The 26,730-nt window shown below is 31.9% G+C and overlaps 1 protein-coding gene and 1 non-coding gene across 2 annotated transcripts; both read right to left on the reverse strand.

The window, feature by feature from the left end:
* Nucleotides 1-19,672: 19,672 nt before the first annotated feature.
* On the reverse strand, nucleotides 19,673-19,768 carry Smp_164530 (hypothetical protein; the record flags this gene model as incomplete). Its single annotated transcript, XM_018794875.1, has 1 exon — nucleotides 19,673-19,768. The coding sequence occupies one exon, from the start codon at nucleotides 19,766-19,768 to the stop codon at nucleotides 19,673-19,675; it is 96 nt and encodes a 31-aa protein (XP_018649244.1).
* A 3,793-nt stretch (nucleotides 19,769-23,561) lies between these two features.
* Nucleotides 23,562-23,628, reverse strand: Smp_tRNA_01573_Pseudo_TTG.1.1. The gene has a single exon. It is a non-coding gene (tRNA).
* Between the last annotated feature and the right edge of the window lie 3,102 nt (nucleotides 23,629-26,730).

Here is a 26,730-nt window from a genome sequence, read left to right on the forward strand (position 1 = left end):
ATCGTTTCGCAATTGTCGAAAGGGTATATAACAAAATGAATCCATTTTATTTTACACATGGTTTTGGTTTGTGCTGTTTTTGAAAGTATAATGAAAATGGGATATTAGAAATAGTTATTATTAAAATGTTCATATATTGCATCGTTAGGTAAAACATACTTTTCTGGTGATAATTTTTTCTCTATGATGTATCATGGGATTTGGTTTATTGAAAGTTGTTACAATATGATGTAATATACATTGGTTTTATATAAGTCATTACGTTGGTTATCAAGAATAAAGTTTAGTAGGCTTATATATATATATATATATATATATATATATATATATATATATATATATATAACTGAAAAATACTCATTTGGCTTGGCAGATACAATTAATTCTTCTATTTTTAATATATCGTTTAAGTGATAACAGCATCTACAACTTTGTGTTATTTCATTCGTGGATTTTGTTGAGTTATCATTCTTGTTTCATCAGTGAAATGATCTTGATAAAAGACTTTTTTTAAAGATTACGTTACTTATCATCTAGTAATCTAGGTTAATAATTTGATTAGTGTTATGTCCCGATAAGAATAGTGAAATGGTAACTTTGGGATCCATTTATGAACCAATACTATTCATATATGTTTATCGTATAATTGTTCATTAACTATTCATATTCATTTCTCTCTTATTATAAGCTTTATTTTGATTTATGAATTATTGTTATACAATTTACCATTCTTGAATTATGTCCTGTCTATCATTTACTATCTCCCTTATCCACAGCCAAATTTAGCTAAATCTTGTACAAATGTTGTTTTCCTATTTTATGGTACAATGTTGTCCGTTTGTTTGGTATATAAACCCAGTATGCTTGAAATAAAGGATTCATACATCAGAGGCTGAGAGTGTTCTGGAATCAACTGGCTGGGCTAGACAGGAAGCAGGATCGACAAGTACTCTAGACTGCTCGTACGGGTTTAGTGTGTCATTGGTTCGACTAATAATTCACTGCTCTCTAATTGGCGGTATTATCACGGCATAAGTTATAACAATTAGTAGTGACTGTGATAAACTATGTCATAAACACTTCAAAAAATTTCTAGAATAAAACGTGTTTAATATCGTAGAATTTACTTTGCGGAATGAAATTAAGAGATAAACTGAAGAAAACAGTCATTTTGGATTAAAATAGAAGCTGAGAAGGTAAAATCACCCAGGGTTGCAATCAAAGAAAGAACAAAAGAACAAAATCATTCGATTACTTGCTCACTTAACTATTTATAAAGAACAATGGAGAAAACTTCTACATAACTGGAAATGATTTCTATTCTGAGTAATATCTAATGAAGACTTAAATCACTAAGTTACATGTTTAATAGAACCCTAGCATAGAAGTCACGACGGAATGATACAAATATCCCTTAGTTAACATCTCACTATGAACTGATCAACTGTTTCCTGTTATTGGTAGCATATCGAAAGTTTATCCCAGAAACTAGTATTCTTCATTTAATTTCAAATAGTACTGCTAACTATCAAATATGCTTAAAAAAAAGAAGAGATTTCCTCTGCTAATCGTTCAGATGATAGACGGCATTTAAAAAAAATAGTTCTTTTATTAAGATGAAGACTTGTACCAAGTATTCCATTTTAAGTGTGAAATACTACGTATTTGGATTAATTTGAAGTGGTTGTATAAAGATATGCACTTCACTGATGTATTTTAGAATGAAGATGAATATGGATGTTGATGTTGAAATGTAATCTGAAATTTTTTTTTTGTTAAATGGAAGTAATATGAACTTTTATGCTCAATAATAAAATTATTTTGTTTATAACATTCATATTAGTTTTCATTTTCTTGGGGTTTTCAAGTGAACTAAAAAAATATAAACAAAAATGTGGATACAGATCCTTTATATAGAGGAGATAGCAGCAAAAAGTCGTCAAAACAATAGCCAACATTCTACTCTGTATATATATACACATAATCGTTTTGTTTGTACACCGAAAGTGGTTAGGTTAAAGATGAATTCCAAAACAAGTAAAAGGAATATTTAGGTTGATTCATTCAAATGATAACAAGTGATTATCATTACTGTAGAATATTTCAAGACCATCAGATCGAGAGATAAATTGATGTTTGTATTTCATCATAAATTATTCTTATCTGACAAACTGACAAAAACGAATTAACAATAGTGAATGGGATTTGTATTCAAGTGTCATATTATTAATCATAACATTTTCACTACTCATTTTTTAAAAACAAAACTCAAGTACTTAGATTTAGTTGGAAATATTTTATCAAAAATATGTGGTATCTTGAATCAACTAACGCTAGACTGGTAGGTCCTGGGTTCGAGTCTTGCGAGGCGGGATCATGGATGTGCACTGCTGAGGAGTCCCACAATAGGACGGAACGGCCGTCCAGTGCCTCCAGGTTTTCCATGGTGGTCTAGCTTTAATTGAATCATGATCTCAACTATATTAAAAATTACTAAAATCTCCACGAAACCCCCTTCTGATAATGCTAGAATGTTCTTCTGTGTACAAAAAATGAATAAAACATTGATATTTGAAATGACAGATACTAGGTTCTATTCACAGTGTGAACATCTACTTTGGAATAGAGATACATTCAAATGATGTTTCAAATATGAGGAAACCTGTGTTCTTGCATATACTGTTGAATACAAACCATTTATACCAACGATATTTTTTTTAGCCATTTTTAAGTATTATTATTCTATTCATTCTTGTTGATTGTTTAAATCTTCCAGTTGATGTTATAGACTGCAACTAACAAGTCTCTTGTATTATTTGGGAACTCTATGCGGACTGTCTTGATATTGTCGTTAAGTCACAGGCATTTTAAGCTGAGCAGGATAGTGACTAGTAGTGAATGGGCGATTTGTCCTACTTGGAGATGTTTAGCATAGGATGCACATATGCCAATAAGAGACAGATCAATCGCAGTTCACAGCATCAAACGGAAGGTTCAAACAACCAATACGAATGAATTAAAATTCACTTCGTGGTGGCTTGAACTCTGTAGTCAAATATCCAACGTCATTGCGTTGGTGCTTTCTTGTACCAATGTTTATGTGTTTAAATAATAATAATACATCTAGCAAACCTGTGAAACTCAAGAATTATCACAAAGTTTTCCCGACAAAATAAGATATGAAACTTTTAATCAGAGAATCCAGGCTATGTCTAAATAACTTCTTGACTTTCATAAAGCTTGAATGTCTTAGACTAATTCTTGTATATATTAGAGAATATTCACTTTAATAACGATCCATAGTAGAACGAGGTAATGATCACATGATAATTAAGCGTAATTAACTAGTCTTTTTGTCTTCAAAAATGTTTTGTCGGGGCTTGAGATTAAAAATTTCACTTCACATTATCCTTTTCACGTAACTGTAATAAACTATAGAAGCAGTTCAACTTGAATTTAAAGTGAGAAATCACCATTATTAATTCAGTTGTTAATTTGGTAGAAAGTTTTATTTTAGATATTGATTTTGTCAAGCTATTCTGATAAATGTATTGTGCCTTATCTTATTAATTAAAAACTATGGAAACTATGCCACTGTATTCAAGTATAACTTGGAAAACATCCCAGGAATACTTTGAATCTTTCAATTTTTCAGGTCTTAGCTAATATGTTTACAATCATTGAATTTCACATAAATACTGGAACATCTCAAGAATCTGATCATTCAGATGTCAAGAATAAGTGTATGATGCTTTGAATAAAATGTCAAACCAAGTTATCTCATTCACATCGATTGAATGACTTCAGTGAGTGTCTTTTCGTTTCAAAATTCCTTTATGTTGATATATTTATATTAATGTTTACTTATAAGTTAAAACTTCCTAAATCAAAGTTATAAAAAGTCATTTTGGATTCTTTTGTTAATTTTAATAGTTGAGATCATGAGTCAATCGAAGCTAGATCACCATGGACTTAAATGTATAAGTAGTCTTTATGTAATTAATAGAATTAGTGAAAAAGAAATAAATCAAAGATGATAAGTTCAAACATTCTCAGAAAAAGTCATCTATCAAACATGTTGATCATGTGAGAGTTATTGATATCTTGATAGATTAATCAATAACCTTATTACCTAAGAAACATTAGTTGAAGTACAGTAAGTAGTTTGAACAGATGCAAAAATTAAACAAATGGATTATCTTAGTTTTATTAAATATTTAGTACATATACCTAAATCTAGATATTACCATTCTTGTAGACATTCACTTTCTGTATATGAGTGTCTGTTTGGCAATTATCCTATCAACCATACTTGACTAGGTAATAAATATTTAACAAGACAGATTGATTTAATTGAAAAGTTTAATACATCGTCTATCAATCCAATCACTTCTAGTTTGTGATCGGGATCAGTATTTTGGAAAATTATGATGTTCTCAAAATATTTCACATAAAACTATTTAATATCTCCTTATCATCGTATTTCACATAACTGCTCAAATGAGAGGTTTATGTATTGATAAGTCTTGCTGATTGAACGCTATACTCGGATCCTATGCTAGTCTCGTGACCCCCAAGCTAGAATTACACAGCGACTTGAACACGAGAGAAAAGGCGCAAAATATACATGAAGCACTTTACTCCAAAGGTTCATTTATGTACAGAAAATATAGGGTTTTTATAGTATTTTAGAAGTCCTTGGGTTTCCCCGGAAATTCTGGAATGCCACTAAACATGGTAGCAGTGTAGTAATCAGCCAATCAGAACCTCTACATGCTTCTTAATGTTTCCTGAGCTTGTCATGTCTATTGCGAGAATTTTTCAGGATCATCCCAACACGTATGAATGAATAAATAAATAAATGACAGAAATAATTAAATAATAGAGTCACATACACTTAATAAAAATTCATTTCGGTCTCAGTAAGAAAATTAAAATTGAGATAGAAGTACAGAGAGTAAAATATGATAGAAAAAACTTTTTGTCTGCTCTAGTTTACGGTTCTAAATACATAAGTGAGCCAATTCGTACTGGTTTCAAATCTTTGAGAACATTCTTGTTTATATTTAAAGAATAAGAATGTATTTGTAAAATCTCAGCGAATGAATTTGAAGTAAATCCAATGTTTCACCTGGCAATCTAGTCCAAGCCTTTTCAAGGAAATATAAACAAATATTAATATTATCGAATATTATTCGGTACATGGTTCTCCGATTCACTGTATACCGAATAGGACATCCAATCAAAGTTAACAATATTTAAAGTAGGTATTTGCACTAGTGTGTAAGAGACATGTGGTGTGAAACGTAAAGTGTTCACATAACAGATTGTGTATATACGCAAGTGGTGTGAGAAGCAATTGCCCTAGTTGGTAAATCTTAATAAAACATATAGGACAATATACTTATTTATATTCGATAATTTTAATGTTTGATTATATTTCCTTGAAAAAGCTTGGACCAGATTGCCAGGTGAGACGTTAGATTTACTACAAATATTTTACAAATATGTTCTTCCTCTTTAATGTCTCACATCAACTCGTCGCCAAAATACTGTAAAACTAATCGATCAAATTTAGACGAAAGTTCTTATATATATAAATTTAGTGGGAAAAAAGTGTTTTCTCCGATATTTCGACGATGTATAACAAATGAAGTGAAAAAAGTTGTTGTAAGTGTTTGTATATAATATGAAACTGAATAAAAAAAAATAAATGAAATCTTAAATTGATGAGGAGAATAGTTGCAGTAACATTTACAAGTATTGATTAAACTATAAGCAAAGATGGATAGTGGCTAGCAGTGGAATCCAGGACATGCGTTTTCTCCTATTTTGGGACTCGCCAGCTGGATGTATCTGCATCTCAGAGTTGACGTTCACCCTTGGGCTTGATCCCAGTACCGTTCGCTTCAAACGCTATCGCGTTATTCACTCAGCTACTGTGTCCTGATAGCCACTTGCTTGTGCAATGGGGTCAAGTTCAAATTCACTTAGTATTGTTTGTTTGAATCTTCCCATTGATGTTTAGGATTGCAATTGATCATTCTCTTATTGGCATATGTGCATAGTGCGCGTATTGCATCAACGTAGCCTTAATTTGTGGCAATACGCACACTATGCACATATGCCAATAAGAGACTGATCAATCGCAGTTCTAAACATCAATGAGAAGATTCAAACAAACAATAGCAAGTGAATTTATTGGTTAAACTGTTTAATTGTATAAATTTTGTTACATTCCTTATTTCTGAAAAAAATTTTCATTTTAAGTAATAAAGAAATTTTCTTATGATGACTTTATCTATAAGCTTATAGTACTTAATTTTTGAAATTATTTTACATTACAGACTGATCACATATGGAGAATCAGTGAAGATCAAGATTAAATGGACACTTATTGCTTTCTTGCACACTATTTAATAATGATGAAGATTGATGAACACAAATGAAATGAATCAAAGATCTTCAAGATTTAGAGACTATCTCTACATGTTCAAACCATTAACAGATAATCTAAAGAATTATAAGAACATCTATATAAATTTGAACGAATAGTTTTACAGTAGCTGGGAATCGAGTCAATGTAAGACATAAAAGCACAAAATTATATTTGTAGAAATGTGAGTGATTTAATTTTTAATAAATCCAACGTTTCGCTCGGCCAATCCGGCTCAAGGTTTTTCAAGGTAATATAATCACATATTAATGTTATCGAGTATAAGTACATGGTTCTCCATTTAACTGTAAACTAAACACGTCATCCAATCATGCTAATAATGTTGAAAGTAATAATTTGCTGTGGTGTATATGAGACATATGGTGTGTAACGAAAAGTGTGTAAAGATTACAGTGTGCGCATGTATAACTGAATCTGAACTGAGAAATTTAATTTAATATCGCCCCTGATCGGTCAATTTTTAATGAAAACAGATGATTTTGTAGGCAGAGATGGATGGTGGTAGATTTCAAAACACGTGTTTCGTCCTATTTGGGACTCATCATCTGGATATACCTGCATCTCAGAGTTGATGCTCACTACAAGACGATATGGGTCAAACATGTCACATCGTAAATTAAACAACAAAAATAAATATGTTGATCAAATATATTGTTCATCATATACTGAGGAGTCCTATATTAGGACGAAATGTCCGTCCAGTGCTTCCAAGTTTTCACTGGTGGTCTAGCCTATATCGACTTGTGAATTCAACCATTACAATTACTACAATCTCCACAAATCCACACTTTGATAACTGTAAATTTATTGTAAAACAAATGTATGTCATGAAAAAGTATTCCAATAAAAATCCTAAATTATCGATAAGTCAAAACTGTTTGTCTAACTTTAAAAATGAAATAGAGAAATAATTTTACATTTATCCGAAAAAAAGAAAGCATCATACAATTTAAAGATAAATTATGATTTAAATGTCTCAAATATTTTCAATAATCAAATCGTGAACAATAACTATTTGTTTCTGGTAGATAGAGTATAGTTGAAGTCATACTCGTTTTTCTTTTTCATTTCGATCAAGACTTTATTGAAATAGATTGTCAATATCTATGAGATAATTCTTATTTATATCTTCCAATGTATTGATTTCGTAACAAATAATTTCTTATCACTAAACCTGATAAAGGATCCGGCACCGTAATTGTAAACAAGACAGATTACATAGATAAGATGAATATCCTATTGAGTGATCAAATTAAATTCCAAAAGTTTGGTTCATGTAAACACCTCAATGAAAAGACTGAACATCAACTAACTGCAGCATTAAAATTTTTAAAACAATATCAATATATCTCTGAGCATACCTATAATGAGCTCAAGCCTTCTGGAACATATACCCCTCGACTCTATGACTTAACTAAGATTCATAAACCTTAGGTTACTTTACTCCCAATTCTGAACATGTCAAAATCACCATACCATTCAACAGCAAAATGGTTAGTGAAATTCTTAGAACCATTACACCAAGAACTGGTTAAACACAGTGTTAAAGACGTATTTGAATTTGTGGATTCAATAAAAAAATATGAATATAAATGGTAAAACAATGTTCACTTGTTCACTAACATCCCCCTAACTGAGACTATCGATTACATATGTGAACAAGTGCTAGAAAAGAAAATAGAGATGCCGACTCCAGTGAGTAAGATATCACAATAATTCTGAATTTATAATTGTAGAGCCTGATGATAAAGTTATTGAAAACAATTGTTCGCTCAAATATTGTTCATTTTTGAATTAAGTGATCAAGAAAAAATATCAGCTAAATTATCAGTCTACTTGATATTGATTTATTTACATTGATTGTGTATATAAAGAATAATTCTATCACTAAGAGGTTTATATTCCATGTAGGTTTTATTCTCTTTTTTATCTATCTGTATACTAACTCTATTCAACAATGAATGTACAACAATTTAGTGTCCTCATTTCTGAATACACTCTTTCTCATATTGAATATTCATTATTTTTAGAACTTCATACTGACGTCACAAATTTTCATTCCTATTTTTTTTCTTATCTGAAGCAAAACTTCCTTGTTTTTTTGAAAAAAATTATCTTCCCTATAGTTTCATTGTGAAGAGTCATTTGGTTTTATTTCAATGACTTTATTTAACTTGTTATTTACATAGCATAGACTGTCTTTTATACTCTAAATACACTTTAACAAAATCTTAAATTTAATTGCATGGAATCTAATTTATATTAGTATGATTTATATTTCTTTTTTGGATTCAGTTTAACATTTAATCCAACTTCATTGATAGGGAGAAATTTCTCATTTTTTTCGGAGGGAGGTTGTTTCAAAGTATGAGCCGTTTTTTTTAAAAATTCTCTTTGGAGTATTGACTGATTAAATTATTTTCGATTGCCTGAAGCTAAATGATGACATAACACAACAACGAAAAGGAGGGAGAGAAAGAGGGAGGGTGGGCGGAAAAAAATCATCATAGAAATCAAAATAAATTTTTATATGTAAATGATTTCGATTCATTTGGTTTTCTTTTCATTTTTTTTTCGTTTTATTCAAACGTCTTCTTTTTCAAACAAACAAAAAAAATTTTTGTCTACATTCCTTTCTTTGAATCTGACAGAATTATCAATGGTGAAAGAAAATTTAACGGATCAATAAAATAATAAATAAATTTTTCAGTTGATCAATTAATTATTTAATGAAGATGGAGTAAAGAAAGGAAGAAAAAAAACAAACGTAAGAAGACATAATCATTAATTATGAAGTATAGTTTTTCTTTTATTGTTGAAAAGTTTCTTTTCGAAAGAAAATAATTTTTCATTCTCTTTGAACTTTATAGAAACTACTTATATCGAAAAAATAAGTAATATATTATGAAAATTTTTTAATAGAATCGTTTCTTTTATATTCATGACTTATATTGTTCATAATTTTTCTTTTGTTTAATGATTATTGAATAAATGCACAAAATGAGTAGTAGTGATTTTAGTAAAATATTTAAATTATTATTTACTCTTTTTTTAATAGTTGAAATTATGAATTAATTGAAGTTAGACCATCATGTAAAACCTAGAAACACTTGACGGCCGTTTTGTCCTCTTGTGGGGCTCCTCAGTAGTGAGCGTCCATGATACCGCCTCGCGAGATTCGAACCCAGGATCTATCGGTCTCGCTCGTGAGCACTTAATCTCTGGACCACTGAGCCATGATCTCAACTACTAATGAGGAGTCTCACAATAGAACGAAACGGCCATCTAGTGCTTCCAGGTTTTCCATGGTGGTCTAGCTTCGATTGTCTCACGACCTCAACTATTAAAATTACTATAATATCCACAAAATCTCTGCTGAAATTATTTACTCTGCTGGGACTTCATTCAGTCTATTAATGATGAAGCCGCTGAACATGATTTACAATTTAGTGTAGTAGTCTAAGTTAATTTTATGATAATTAAATCTGTATTGTAATTTTTACAAGCGCTGAACTAACTGGCATTTTAGACTGCATCTTCATCCGTATTAGTTTTTAATTTATATTTTTGCGTTTCCTGAATATGCCTATTGAAAGATTTATTCTGAAGTTTGGTTCATTGGTGTGAAACATTCAACAGGAGATTCTTCGTAACCTCTCTTATATATATATATATATATATATATATATATATATATATATATATATAGCTGTTATATTATTATGCAGGCCATGTGATTTGTGATATTTTAGTAGCTCAATAATTTATCAAGTATTAAGAAGGACAATCATTTATAACGTTGCTATTCAGTAAACCTGTTCTTTATTATCGTACCGATTTACTAATTCATATCAACATTTTAAATTAGTTCAGCACTGCAGGTAACTTTGGAAATATTTTTTTAACCACAATGTTTCAAGAATGGCCGAATGAAATATAACACAAACCATGGGGTTTTCATTACCACCTAGTTTTTCAAAGTTAATTAAAACAATTCAAAAGCTGTAAAGTAATGTTAAATAGTGAGCATTCATTTTTAATCGAATCAAACAACCAGTTAGGGTGTAAATATATTCATAAACTAAATTACCCGATTTCATAAACATTGTATTCTCTAACAATTTAATTATTAATTTACATCATGAATCTGTATTTTATCATCCAACGAGTTGGCTAATCATTCTAAATGGAAATATTAAAACGTGATATGTTTTGTCATAAATCCTTAAGTATTTCCTAATTATCTCAAAAACAATGTGAAACAGTCTTGAGACAGTAATGAATTTCCTTTGGTAAATATGGAATCAGTAACAGTTTTATTACACATATTTGTGGTGAGTGCTACTGATGTCGATAGATATAAGTAGTACATATCATCGATCGAAAGTGAAATGTCTGGTGGCGGAAGGTTAAGAAGATCGAAGGAAAGAGAATGAGAACAGTGAATAATTGGTATGGAGACGAAAGAACAATGAAGTCTGAGACAATTGATTGACATTTTAGAAATGAAGTATTTACTGTATGGTTCTCATATTTTACTAAGGCGTTCTGTAATTTTGTTTTTCAAATACATTCGATTGTTCCTACTTGTGCTCTCGTTCACTGCAATACTCGCTTCATAAAATTTGCCAAATCATTTACATCCTATGTTAATTGCCTCGAAATTGCCTAGAGTTCGAGTGCTCAAGTGTACACGGTATATCAAGAATCTAAGCTCTAGATATAACAATATTGGTAGAAGCATGTTGTATGAACTGTTTCAACTAAATGTTCATTACAACTGTCAAGTAAGTAGCGAACTATGTATCATCTTTCAAATAATTAACAAATTATCCACAATTGAGAAGTTTTCGGAATAGATAAAGTCATAAGACAAACGTAATTATTCATTCACTTGTTGACAGTTTTTATTAATTAAAAACCAATGTTAGGTTTTTTAAAATGGTGTGCTTTGGAAATAAATTAGTTCAATGTATTGAAATCAAATAACATAACTTTGCTGTAGAAATTATTTACACAAAATGTAATTAACAAAAATAATAAATAACGATTGACTATTTACTCAATTGGTTTTCGCTAACTTACATCATTTGTGGCTTAGACAAGATGTCCGTCTGCTAACGAATAAGCAAGTTTACTGTGAAGCGGTTCGCTTCGTTGTACTTTATAGATATGAAACATGAATAATAAGAATAGAAGATATTCTTAAGTTACTAGTATTCGGCGACAGTTGTTTTTGAAGCATTGCTCGTGCATTTTGGGACCATGTAATAAGCAATCCCTGTGTTAGGAATAAAGTACTAGGTAAAGATAGGGAATAAGCTGAAGAGGTAATAAATCTTCATCAACTAAGGTGGTTTAGGCATATGTTATGTATGCCCAACCACCGCTTATCTCTACCGGCGATGTTTTCTGGTGCAGACGTAGAGTGAAAGGAAGCTAGAGGCCGCCAAATAAAAAAGTGTTATAAGGTCATGAAGTCACTAACAACTAGACTGACCCCTATTGAAAGGTGTAGATTACCTCGTTGGGATCCGCATGATTGTCATAACCAATGGTTATGGACTTTGAATACGTGATTCAAAATCGGTTGCAATGGTGCCAGTGTAATAATTCTTTATCTTTTTCTATATTCTAAGCTTTGGAATCATTCGTGATTCTGTTTCAAAAGATTACATTTTCTTGAATTGTCCCTTCGATGTTTCATCTGTGCTATTATCAATAATGCTTTTATTACTTCTACTTCTCTGGGACTTGCCATAGTAATTTCATCTTTCTGTGCCAATGGTGTTTAGCAACTCGAACAGATGTACATACGTACCAGGTTGTGTTGCAACTGACTGATATTAGTCCACGTTTTACTAATTCACCATCGAAAACCTGGAAGCACTGGAAGGCTGTTTCCTACTTGTACGGGACCCCTCAATAGTGAAAATTTATGATCCCTCATGCGGGACTCGGAATTTGGACCTTCGGTTTCGCGCGCAAACACTCAAACTCTAGAACACTGAGCGGCGCTAAAGGTCTTGGGTTCGAATCCCGCGTGCGGGATCTTCAATGCTCACTGCTGAAGAGATCGTCCAGTAAGGATATCGTGGGTGAGCGCTGTCAAAGAGTCTCATACTAGAGCGAAATAGGTTCCCAGTGCTCTTCGACTTTTAAAGGTACCTCAAAAGAGATCAACTTTTGTCTGGTACAACCTACATTTTCTTGTATAGGTTTATTTCATAATTTCTTGACTATAGTAAACCACTTTTAGAGTATTTAGTGTCGTGATGTAAACCTACTATTTTTTGTGAGTACAAACGTCAGTTAATGAGGTCGCTGGAGTAAATTTAACTTATTTTATCACAACCTTTTTGACTATATCAAATTTATTTCTACATTAACACATAAAATAAAATGAGTATTTTGGGGCGTTCCTTATTGTTTTATTAAATGAGACTGGATATTTCGAATAATTTTAGCTTTTTAATAGATGCTCTATATGATCTCATACAACCAGGATTCACAAACACTGTATTTACATTTTAAAATATAAAACTTGGATTTTATGGCTAAAATGTTTAATATGAAACAAATGCCAATAAAATGAACAGAAATTAATTGTAAGCAAAAGTCATAAAAATTACTATTTTCAGAACAGTAATTTCAGATCGGATGTTTGTAGATGTACTTTTAAAAGTTGAATTCATGAGTCAACTGAAGCTAAACTACCATGGAAAATCTGCAAGCACTGGATGACCGTTTCATCCTAGTATGGATCCCCTCAGCAGTGCCCATTCATGATCCCACTTCGTGAGATCTGAATCCAGAACCTATCGGTCTTGCGCTCGAACACTTAACTTCTAGACCACTGAGCTGGCATGTAACGCTGAAAATGTCCAACTTTAACCAATTCAATTTAAAATATTCTTAGAACAGGTTCTATCTTACACATTCAACTTTATGTTAATTAACATTTCAACTTGGAATATTAATTTTTTTAAAATTTTACCTATCCATTATACTAATGGATAATAAGAAACATAAAACTAATAACATACCTTTCTTAAAAAAAAGTGATCAGTAAGTTGATAGAATATGATGTATATTGGTTATATTCCCCTTTTTAGGTGTCCTCTTTTTGATTCACAGTGTTCGTTTTTCTTCTCTTCTTCTTTAAATATATAACTAAATTACATAGTATAATATAAAAAGTATAAAAAAGTTCATACTTTCAGATTTGATTTTTTGTATTTTTTCAAAGTTTCTTCTCTTTTTTTCTTTTTTCTATTTTAATGTCGTTACATTAACTTAACCATTTAATCTATGAGAATGAATAAAAGTTTATATTTTCACTTTCGGTTTGTTCACCTACGATTTTTTTTTAATCTTTTTTTACACAATATTCCCTGTTGGATTTTTGTAGTAAAATGTAAAGTTAAAATTATCAATGAACATTATGATTTAGAAAGCTTAGCTAATATTGTAGTGAACAGAACATCGGTTGGGGACAATCGAATGTATTTAGACATAAATTACAGACTATCTCACTAAATTCTAATAACCATACAATAACTAGTTAATTTACAAAATAACAATCAATTGTCTTAATCTTCACTGTTCCTTCTGTAAATATCAGTTCATCTTCTCTAATTCCATTGTTCATGCATTTTCCTACCAATTGTGCTTCATTTCAGTTCTTTCCTTATCGGTCTTCTGCCAAAATACATTCTATGACTGACCCTCACAATATACTACTTATATGGATATAAAGTAGACCACACTACAATATTACTGTCAGAATAAATGAAAAAGTTCACATAACAAACATTCCTTGAAGAAGAAATTTTTCATAAAATCAAAAAAAAAAAACGATTGTTTCACATGATGAAGGAGTTTATAAACTTTATGTTGTTTATTTTATCTTGTTTAAGAAATTACTATAATGCTTTTATCTTTGTGTATGTCGGTCACTGATTATACTACAAAAATGTTATATCTCGAACTTAGATTCTTAGTATGTCGCGTAATACTTGAACACTCGAACGCTAGAACCCTCCCAAGTGGCGAAATGAGAAGACAGAAGACTAGTAAGTAGGAAATTTATTCCCCAAACAGTGTCAAATATAGTACAAAAATCTCATGTATTCATAGTTTTTGGCTGAAAGTAAATCATTATTTCGGAAGGCCAATGGGCACAAAGAGGGGGTCTTCTTATTCATTCAATAGGGAAGCTACACGTCGACATTCTCGAATGTTCCTCTAGTGGTGATTGAATGGAACATCTTTGGCCCTTTCTGAGCTTCTTGAGGCTTCCTTGAGTTTGCCAACGATCCATCCTAACAAAAAGAATGCTTAGAGATATATAAATAATGACTATTCTATGAGATTAGATCAATACTGTTATCGTTTAATATTCGTGTAAGTCTTATGTTTTTAGCTGCTTTTAATAAGTATATTATGAGAATGACTCGTTAATAGTCTGATGTCATTCAATCAAATCCTTCTCAATATGTCCCCCATTTTTTCCTTATTTGTATATAATGATGGCTAAGATGGTTCGTTTTCATTTCGTTGAAAGATCTTCATTTAAGCAAATTAGTGTTCCAATGATAATAATTTTTGTGAATATTAAAACATAAATTACTGATCAATTTTACATCTAATAACCTTATGACATGCAACATTACGTTCGACATAAAAAACTTATTTCATTTACATTATCAACCAAGTTCAGAGGAGAAATACCCTTATTTGAATAAGAAACACACGTCAGTTGCTTTTGATTCAGTACAAACAAATTTTAATGCAAGATGTATCTAGAATGGGAAAAATATTTGGAGAGGAAACCACATACGGAGAAATGGCACTATTGGTTACACTATTGATTTTGAAGCAAAGCATTAAGATTTTTTTCAATACACTTGATGAAATTGATTATTTGTAGATAGACTTTAATAAAATCAATAAAATATATCGATTGTTCGGTTTATAGATATATTGATCTGAATTATAGCACTTAATTTAATTGGTAAATAGTAAGATGATGTAAATGTTAATGAAGTGGAAAAATCAATAAATGATAATCAAGTTTATTTGTTTAACTTTAGATTGAATCCATTTAGACTAGAAAGTTTTCTTTTTAAAAAAGACTTACACAAATCATAATATAGAAGAGATAGCCATAGACAAAAATACTTTCGTACATAAGTTTATAGAGATAATTAACCAACGTTTTAGTTTTATACGCAAACATCTTATGTCAATATTTATTCATGTTTCAGTGAATTATATTATGACACTAAATAACAATATTTATTGTTAAAATTTACATTTTGAACGTCAGGAACACTTTAGAAATACTTATTACTTGCGCCTGTTAGCCCTCCTGGAGGAGCATAGGTCGCCCATCAGCATTCTATATATAACCCAGTCTTCGACAATTCTTTCCAGTTGTTTCCAGTTGCTATTCATCCTTTTCATGTCTAATTCCAATTCTCGACGTAGTGTGTTCTTCGGCCTTCCTATTTTCCGTTTCCATTCACGGCTCTGAGTTAGCGCTTGTCTCCTGGTGTAGTTTAGTGATTTCTGTGATGTATGTCCTATCCACTTCCAACGTCTTTTCCTAATTTCCTCTTCATTTGTAGTCTGATTTGTCCTCTCCCACAGAAGGCTGTTACTGATGGTATCCGGTCAACGAACATTGAGTATCTTGTGTATGTATCTTGTCTATAAATACTTGTACACTCTTGATCATGATTGTAGTAATTCTTCAAGTTTCAACTCCATACAGTAGAACTGTCTTGACGTGAATCTAATACATATAAACTGAATATCATTTGTGAAAATGTTATTGTTATCAACTGTTTATTGTTAATTGTTTATATCCTAATTCAATAAGAATGGATCAATAATAAAAAGAAATAATAATTCAATCTCTAGCTAATAATAAATTAGAATAAAGAATCGAAAAGTTCTGATAGATAATGTATTATGTAATTACTTTATTTAAACAAATATTTTGGTTATATTATTAGTTAGTAATTATATAATAGAACAAAAAAAAACAGATTAATAATAGCTACCCTTTTGTTTATTATAAATATCCTTCAAAGGTAAATTTGATGAATAAAGAATAAAAAGCATTTCGATTGAAATAATTGCCAATATTATAAAATTGAATATAATAAATAGATACTACTATGATCAGTATAATTCTGTCTAATAATATTGGTAAGTAGAAAAAAGAAAATTCGTTACTGAAATCATAATACTTTTGATCAATTAATATGAAACTTATAGAGATGATTAAAATTTGATTTCTTAAAATATATTTTAATCAAAGTTTCAATTCTTGGAATAATATTTTTATATTTATCATTGAATAGGAAACATTTCAATTATATATTACTTACTTACGCCTGTTACTCCCAATGAAGCATAGGCCGTCGACCAGCATTCTCCAACTCACTCTGTCCTGGACCTTCCTTTCTGGTTATATCCAGTTGTTGTTCATTCTTCACATATCTGTCTCTATTTCTCGGCGTAATGTGTCCTTTGGTCTTCCTCTTTTTCTTTGAATTTCAGGATTCCATGTGAGGGCTTGCCTTGTGACTCAGTTGTGTGATTTCCTCAATGTGTGTTCTATCCACTTCCAGCGCTTCTTCTTGATTTCTTTCTCCACTGAAATATGGTTTGTTCTCTCCCACAGTAACTTGTTGCTGATAGTGCCTGGCCAACGGACCCAAAGTATTTTGCGTAGACAACTGTTAATAAACATATGTATCTTCTGGATGATGGCTTCCGTAGTTCTCCAGGTTTCCGCCCCATACAGTAGAACTGTTTTGACATTTGTATTGAAAATTCTGTCTTTGGTGTTGGTTGACAATTGTTTTGAGTTCCAGATGTTCTTTAGTTGTAAATATGCTGCACTTACTTTCCCGATCCGCGTCTTCACATCTGTATCAGATCCACCGTGTTATCGATGATGCTGCCCAGATATGTAAAGGTTTTCACATCCTCCAAAGCTTCTCCGTCAAGTGTAATTCGATTGGTTTCGATTATATGTATAAAATACAAATACCTTTTCAGGATCGTTAACTGCCTAAACAGCATACACTCTAGTTAACTACTTGCTTTGATGGCTATTACCGTCAGAAAGCTGATACTTAAGCGGTTGGCAGTTTAAAGAGTTATGTACGTGAGTCTAGCTATTTGTTAAGAAGTGGAGTTTCAAAACCAGTGGAATTCCATGTCGTCTTCGTGGTATTAAATAACAATTTCGGGGTTTTAATGAATTCAGACATCAAATATACTTGTAAATCGTTCCCATAACTGTTGTGATTTTCCAAGCTTCATCTTTTCATACGTATATGTAGTTAGTTTTGTCAAACTAATTGTCTTCTGATTTTGTTTAATTCGCTTCTAATCATTTCTATCTTTACATCTGAATATAGTGCATGCGATATAGATCTGAACTCATAATAACACCATATATGACGTTAGTAACTACTCAGTAATTAATTAATTGTAGACAAATCTCAGCTCTAGAGAAGTTCAGGCGTTGCATGAAGTCTGTGACTGTGTAGCTGGGTAACATGAGATTGGTTCAGTTACTTAGCATCGAATCCCTCACGATGATAAGCATACAAATCTTTCTGTTGACTACCTTCAACCACTACCTTATGAATTGGTAGTGAAAATTCTTTCTATCAGTAACTCCCCTCCCCCCTTCGAGCAATATAGAATGGTGAAGCCTAGTAGGCCCTTCTGGAGAAGAGTGCTACATCGAAGCACGGCACCACTACCGGGGTGGGATAGCTGTTTATGCACTGCTTACACAGAACCATTACATAACTCTCACAACCCATGTTTTTTGTCTTTTTGCTTTTGTTTTTGTTTCGGCAAACTCATTTTTATTTTACTACTCTTTTGAACCCTCAGTAATTATGCAATGGCTCTATGTAGCATTCATAATCGTTCTCGGGTATTGGTGGAGTGGTTGATTAGGCCGATCTCTACCACCCGGGTCACCGCTCACGTCAGTTCATGGGAACAGTCCCATGATTCAGGAGGCACGACGAGGATGTATGAGTTTGACTTTGCCTCTCTTCTATCAGTAACAGTTAGCTAAAATTCGCCTTACAGTTTCGATATTTTGAACGTGAATACTACCATGCAAATTTATACTTAGAAAAGTGAATTCTAACATTTAAAAAGTTTAATTGAGACAAATTTCTTGATAAATCTTTAATAATTTTTAGGTGAGCTTTCGTTTTACATACCTATTGTTACATTTCCTTTTTGTTATTGGAACTAGAGGTTCAGTTGAACTAAGTTGTTATATCCGTAATTCTCTAGTAATTCTGAATGGTTTCATATTTTCCACTTGGTAACAATATTTTTTTTCAGAAATTTCTCTCGTAGATGTTTAAAAGAAAAATCTTATTTCATGTAATTTAATCTCAAGGGAATTTGTATTCTACTTGATTTGTCACTCACCCCCCAATCATTATGATGCTACTAACAAATTATTTTAAATTGCATCTTGGATACTATTTTACAGTTTTTGTAAATTTTTAAATAATTCTAAATTATTTTATGCTGGTAAGAAAAAAGCATCTTTACGAATTTTAGTCTAATTTATAAAATATAAATTAAATTAGCATAAAATTTGTTAATGCACTCAAACGATTTCATTTATTAACGTTTTTTCAGCGAGTTAGTTTTCTATGGGATGGGGTCGCTCACCTCATGCCCAAACCTTCTCCTTTGGGACTGGCATTAGCCTACGGAGGAGCTACAGGCGGAGTAAGTAAGTAACTCAGACGATTAATTAAACCGATCACATGTTCATTGCTTTTCCAAAGTTTTATTTTTAACAATGGTAGTTTTTTTTAAAATAATAAACCGATGAAAATAAGAAACCACTGATAAACTGAAAGCACTGCACAGCCGTCTCGTTTTAGTATTGGACCGAACAACATTATTTGTCCACAAACCTGCAACCACTAATCGAACTCAGTACTTTCAGTATCGTTCGAGAACGCTGAACCTTTTATAGTTAAATTTTCTTGTATTAATGCGAAGATTTACTGATTTTCATTCTATACATTGTAACTTATCACTTTAAAGATTTTCCATATTCTCTCCAAAATTACTAGTGATGAACATTGTAACTATGTACAAAGTTATCAACTTATCTTAAAATATAACACTTATTAATCTAATTCAAATTACGAAATGTATGACGTAATTTGAATAATAATAAGTTGTTATATCGGAAGGATAACTTACTGAAGATCCTTTGAAATAATTTTTTGCCATTAATATAATAATATTTGTATTGTAACGAAAGAAATATATTATTAATGTAAAATTATATTTGAAATAATTACAGGGATTAAAATTTGAATAATTAAAACATTTCTTTCAAAAAACTTATCTAAACCTCGTTAGGATAATGATCATAAACATAATTATCAAAGAATGTATAATGTTTAATAATTCAACCGGGTCTGTTGTGAGATAGTAACTCACTGAAAACAATGTGTTGCTCAAATTTGTGGATTAGTTGAAGTTAGACATTAACACCGTTGGATGCTGACTCAGTGGTCTGGAGGTTAAGCGTCCGCGCATGAGATTGATTGGTCCTGGGTTGGAATCTCATGAGGCGGGATGGGGGATACGCACAGCTGAGGAGCCCCACATTAGGACAAAACGGCCGTCCAGTGCTTCTAGGTTTTCCATGGTGGTCTAGCTTCAATTGACTGATGAATTCAACTATAAAAATTTTAGAGACTAGTTGTAGTTAAAAAAATTGTTTAAAACTTTACCAGTTTTATGTTTGTTACTGACGATATGACTAGCTTTAAACATATCCTTGTCTATAAATTTGTTGACTATAACAATATCATGAGTTACACTGTCCCAAATACCCAATGCTTATCCAACTATATTCAGATATTGACTTGGGTAAATAGGATCAAATCAAGTCAGTATAATGTGAATAATGTAAAATGTCTATAACTTGAAAAGAAATAAAAGAACATGAGTGTATGTATAACGAATGGTGTTATTAATAGTTGATATTTGGGCAAAGAATGTTAATTGTTTGTTTATTTAAAAAAATTAAAAATAAATGGGACATTCTTTTTGTTGTTTTTAAAATGAAATACTTTGTACATATTTGAATTAACAATGAAAAAATAAACATTTTTTTAATGATTTAAAGTGTCATCAAACCAACGTCTTGTTTATCATTTTGAATAGTTGTTTCACCCATTAATTGCCCTTTTTTAATAACCAATTTTCGGTAGATAATTTCGATATTCAATAAATCTGTTGTATATTTTTTTCATTTTTTCATTGGTTACATTCAAGGAAACAGTTTTAGTTGACATAAACATTTATCAATTGAAGCTAGACCACCGTTTCGTCCTATTGTGTGACTCCTCAGCAGTTCACATCCACGATCCCGCTTCACGAGATTCCAATCCAGGACCTATCGACCTCATGCGCGAACGCTTAACCTCTAGACCACTCAGCCGGCATCAAATGATGTTAATGTCTAACTTCAACCAATCCACGAAAATGAGCCACTGTCCACCATTGTCTTCAATGACCTCAATTGACTCATGATTTCAACTATAAAATTACTAAAATTCTCCACTAATCTCCCTTCTGATAACAAACATTTGTCTTTATATTTTACTTCATAAAACAATAAATTTTAGTGTCTTATTAAAGAATCAAGTTAGAGAAGATAATTTAAGACAACTTGTCAAGTAATTATTTCATAAATATCATATTGAAATATTTCAATACAATGTAAACACAACAAACTTGAGTTAATTATTGTTTTATAATAATACATATAGTATAATAACTACTTGAAATGTAAAATTTAGAGTTGTATAGATATTTGAAAATGTTGTAGTGTTTTGTGAAATGTTATAGACTATCAAACAATTAATAAATAATAATAGACCTTATTATCAGAGTGTACTTGTGAAGATTGTTAAGTTTTTAATTGAGATCATGAATCGATAAATGTTAGACCACCACTAAAAAATTGGAAACATCGGATGGCCGTTTCGTCCCAGTATAGGACTCCTCAGCAGTGCGCATCCACGATCCCGCACGTGGAATTCAAATCCAGGACCTTCGGTCTCCACGACCCTACAATGATAATTACTATGTGCTCACTAGTGATTGGCTGAGTTAGGTAATTCTCGGAGTTCTAGTGAGAAGCCGTGACCAATGGAGCTAACCTGTGTCAGGTGGAGACAGGTATCTACCTGAAACAATGGAAGATGGTCGCGCAAATTCGTGGATTGGTTGAAGTTAGACAGTAACACCGTCGGATACCAGCTCAGTGGTCTGTAGGGTTAAGCGCTCGCGCGCGAGACGGAAGGTACCGGGTTCGAATAGTGCTTGTGGGATCGTATTTTTGGACTACTGGGAAGTCCCATACTAGGACGAAATGGCCGTCTAGTGCTCCCAGGTTTCTGATGGGGATCTAACAGTCATCGATTCATAATCTCAATCGAAAAAATATGTATTAGTGAGTGCTGAATATTCTAATCAAATTAATAACTATCGATGAATAATATTTGCGTTAGTCATTCACAGTACTTTGTTCTATATACCTACATATTTACCGTACAAAGTTCTAATCACCTATTCTCGTAGTTTCCAGCTATTATTACGTGTTTCAGGTTGGTTAAACATTTTTATATGGTACATATGAATTCACTATTCATACTGTTAATATTGATTATAACTAAAGGAACTTTGTATTTAATATTTATCCTTAATGTTCTTCCTGTGTAATGCAATTCTTAATGATACTATTTAATTTATGGTACGACTTTTATGTTTGGAACCTTATAAACAAAGACACACTATCTATCGTTTGGATTTACGTGACAAATTGCATAAAAGTAAGTTTCAACTGATTGATATAAAGACGGAAAGAAAATACAACTTTTTAAATTTTATCAAATCATACAAAAGTTTTGTTTCTATACTCAGTATATTTATCAGAGTATATTGTAACAGATAGGAGAATAATCCATCTCTGCTTACCAAGATAGGAGAATAGTTAAGTAATCAACAGTTATCTTTGAATTATACGACAATAAATTTGTTTTATTCTTTTTTGTTTTTTTTACCTTGAATTGACGCAATAAATTCAATTGTGCGCTTTTGCATTTTCTTTCATTTTTGTGTTGAGCAAAAAAGAAATCTGTAAAATGAGCTTTGTAATTAGTTAAGTATGTAATGACTTTAATAATATACTACGTAATAGCAATGATATTAGTAATACACACTCAGCCGACAATGAAAAAAAGGAATGGTCATTATTTCATTATTTAATGCATGATATCACCGTTAAAGTTTAGCGTAGGACTTAATTGCTAATCAACAAAAGAACTTGCATTCTAATACACATAAAGGAATAATCTATAGTGAAATGCTTTAAAGTGGTCGCATATATATATATATATGCATACTTCCTTCATAAAATATGAAAATCATACATTAAATACACTATTTGTACATCTTCTATCAGTTATCCTTTACATACTTCATGATTCTTATAATTCTGTTTCTATGGCGATTGCTATGTTTCCCTTCCTGTTCTTTTCAATTCAGTCTTCTACTGGCAGGCATCCGACTTCGGAATGCCGCTACATACTACTTATATCTGTCAGCATAAGTAGATACACCATATATATATATATATATATATATATATATATATATATATATCGAACTAAACTAATTAGGTGTATATTAGTTAAGTTAATCAATAATAAAAATGTTGCTATCACTCTGTGTGTAAGGCTATAATGAATCATGTAGAAATGTGTGACTATTTTTTAAGTACTTACTCTTGAATATAAACTTTTATTTGTATATTCTGTTATTGGAATTTGCATCAAAATATTCTATTCACATTATTGAAGAGAATGGCTGTTATGTTTCAAATAAAAAGCCCTAAATAGTTAATTGTTCATATTTCTAAACTGACTAATTAAGTAAAGATAGATAGTAGCTAGCAGTGGAATCCAGGACCCGTGTTTCGTTCTATTTGGGACTCGTCAGCTGGATGTTCACTCCGGGACTCGAACCCAGTACCTTTCGCTTCAAATGCCATCGCGTTATCCACTTAGCTACTGAGTCTTGATAGCCACTATCCATCTTTGCTTATAAAGCTTGTGACTTCAGGCAATATAGAGGCAGTCCGCACAGGATGCACATATGCCAACAGGAGACTGATCAATTGCAGTCCTACATAATATTGGGTAGATACAAGTAAACAACATCATGTGATTAATTAAGTTTATTAACACTAACTAATAAGTTAAAGAAATTAATATTGAAAAACATATTTAACGTTTAGTTCATAGTGTATTTTTATATAGTTGAAATCATGAGTCAATTGAAGCTAGACCATCATGGAAAACCTGGAAGCACTGCTTGACGGCCGTTTCGTCCTATTGTGGGACTCCTCAGCAGTTCGCATCCACGATCCCGTCTCGCGAGATTTGAACCCAGCTTTAATTGACTCAGGATTTCAACTATATAAGTTTACTAAAATCTTCACAAAACCCCCTTCTAATAACCATAGTGTATTTGTTCAATACTGTAAATCCATTGATTAATAATAAAAAAAGGAGTAACTAATTTGTTTTCCATTAGATCTTTATTTCTATTCGTTAATTCTATGTTCAATATTTAGTTAGTTTTACATTTTTCCTGATATTTTGTAACACGAATAATAATAATAACAGAACATTTTCACAAAGTATTTGTCATACTGACAATTTTATGCAAAAATATTTTTTTTTAAATTCAATACATTATGAATGTTAAATATTTTTAAACACTCAAGAAAGCTAAAACAACGATCATAGGTACTTATTTACTTACGCCTGTTACTCTCAATCGAGCACAGGCCGCTGATCAGCATTCTCCAACCCATACTATCTTCGACCTTCCTTTCTAATCCTATCCAACGTTTGTTCATTCTTCTCATGTCTATCTCCATTTCTCGGCGTAATGAGTTCTTTGGTCTTCTTCTTCCTTTTTGGCTTTCAAGATTTCATGTGAGGGCTTGTCTTGTAGCCCCTCCGGGGCTACCTTAGTTCCCAAGTCCGGATAAAGGAGGAGGGTTAGGCATAAGGTTAGCGACCCCATCCCGTAGAAAACTAACTCGCTAAAAATACACCAACATCGATTAGGAGGTCCGTGGGTGTTGCTGAGATGTTGGGTGGGTTCACTGGAGCCGGTCGATTCAAGAGTTCTTTGAAGTGTTCTACCCACTTGTTCTGTTTTTCTTCAATGTTGGTGACTACCTTGCACGATCATAGGTAAATATCATGAATTCATTTTTAACTAATTATAATCTAGAATAATACTTTGTATTACTTTAATACACTTAATATTTGACAAATAGAAGATATTCGTATAAGGTTATGGAGATTGTTGAGTTTAGATTAATATCATGAATGGATTAATGTGAGACTAGCATTAAAAACCTGAAAGTACTGGTTTTCAATGATGGTCTAACATTGATCCATTCATGATATCAATCTTAATAGAAGATAGTTGATTTTGGTTAATGGTAATTTAAATGTAGATTAATAAGAACAAAAGTGGTACATATGGAAGAATTTCAACGTTTATTCATACGGATGCTTATTTCTAGGCTAACTAATTGATGATCTCGTTTAAGATTACAAACACACTTAGATAGAATTCATACAATTAAACAGGTTTACAGTATTTTGCTACCACTATTATTTCTACTTTAACAAAAATTTTATTAACTAGTTAAATACTAAGAGATTTGAAAAAAGAATCTCTTCACTTAACACAAACATAATCCAATGTATTTTAGTAATCAAGACAACTTGTTTATCAATTAAGTACCAGTGAACTAGTTATTATTGAAATAAGTAAACAATATTGTTAAATGTACAATAATTTGGATTGAATAACCGAAAGTCTATCTAACTTATTTAATAACATTATCAATGTTATATATTTTTTTCTTAATACTGTAGTGAACCAGAACACAAATGAGGACAATCAAACGTACTTGAACACAAAATTACAGAAATCCTTAGTAAAATCTGAGAAACATACAGTAAATATTTCATTTGTAAAATGTCAGTCAACTGTAATCTTAATTAATTGATCACTGGGTAGTGATCACTGTCATGTGTGTCAAGTCCTTCTTAGTGCAGACCGAATGCTATCGATCAAGTTGCTATGTGGTCACTAGTCTAGGTGGCTCGACACTGTGTGCACTATGATGAGATAAGATGGTGGTTGGAGGTGGTCAACAGGAAACCCTGGACCCGGATTTTGTGCTACTTGGCACTCGTCAGCAAGGTGTACCTGTAATCTTGAGCGAACTGATGCTCCCTGGCGGATTCGATCCCGTGTCACTCAGCTTCACAGCCAGAGACGTTACCACTGAGCTATTCGGGCCGCGACCGACCTCCTGTAGGACTGAAATCTAATCACAATTGATTGATTACTGGGTGGTGATCAATCTCATGCGTGTCAAGTCCTTAGTGCTGATCGAATGCTATCGATCAAGTTGCAATGTGGCCACCAGTCTAGGTGGCTCGACACTGCGTGCACTATATATATTAAGGTAACATGGTGGTTGGAGGTGGTCAACAGGAAACCCTGGACCCGGGTTTCATGCTACTTGGCACTCGTCAGCAAGACTGGCTGGCTCAAATTATTAGCATTGGTGATGCGTGGTGATGAAGATATACGAGAAGGGTTGGTCTTGGAGATAAAAGAATTATATAGAGGTGAAGGAGGGATTTGATCGTGAATAAGATGATCCCGTGTGCTGATAGGGGAATGAGGAAGGTTGTCACTTTCCGGCTCCCCACATCGTAGATGATGGAGGATGTACACATTTTTTATTTGCTCAAAAATCTTGAGTTTCAGCATTTTTCATGAACTTTTTATTTTAAGTGTCGAGTTTTCCCATTGTTGATGTTAAGAACTAAGTTTCGATTACTGTCATTTCCATCTATTTGTATTTTGATTGGATTACCTCTAACACTGCCATTAAATCCAACGTACTTAAGTAATGATGAATAATGGATAACTAAGGTATACAAGAGACGTGTTTCATCCCAATGTACCTGGATCCTCGCATTGATATTCACCCGTGACTGGAACTTACTATATTGAAATCAAAAGCCCAACGCATTGTTTTCTTATTTCATTTCATATGCTCGAAAGATGTC

The sequence above is a fragment of the Schistosoma mansoni genome, chromosome 1 (assembly GCF_000237925.1).
Source record: "Schistosoma mansoni strain Puerto Rico chromosome 1, complete genome".
In the NCBI taxonomy this organism is placed as follows: domain Eukaryota; kingdom Metazoa; phylum Platyhelminthes; class Trematoda; order Strigeidida; family Schistosomatidae; genus Schistosoma; species Schistosoma mansoni.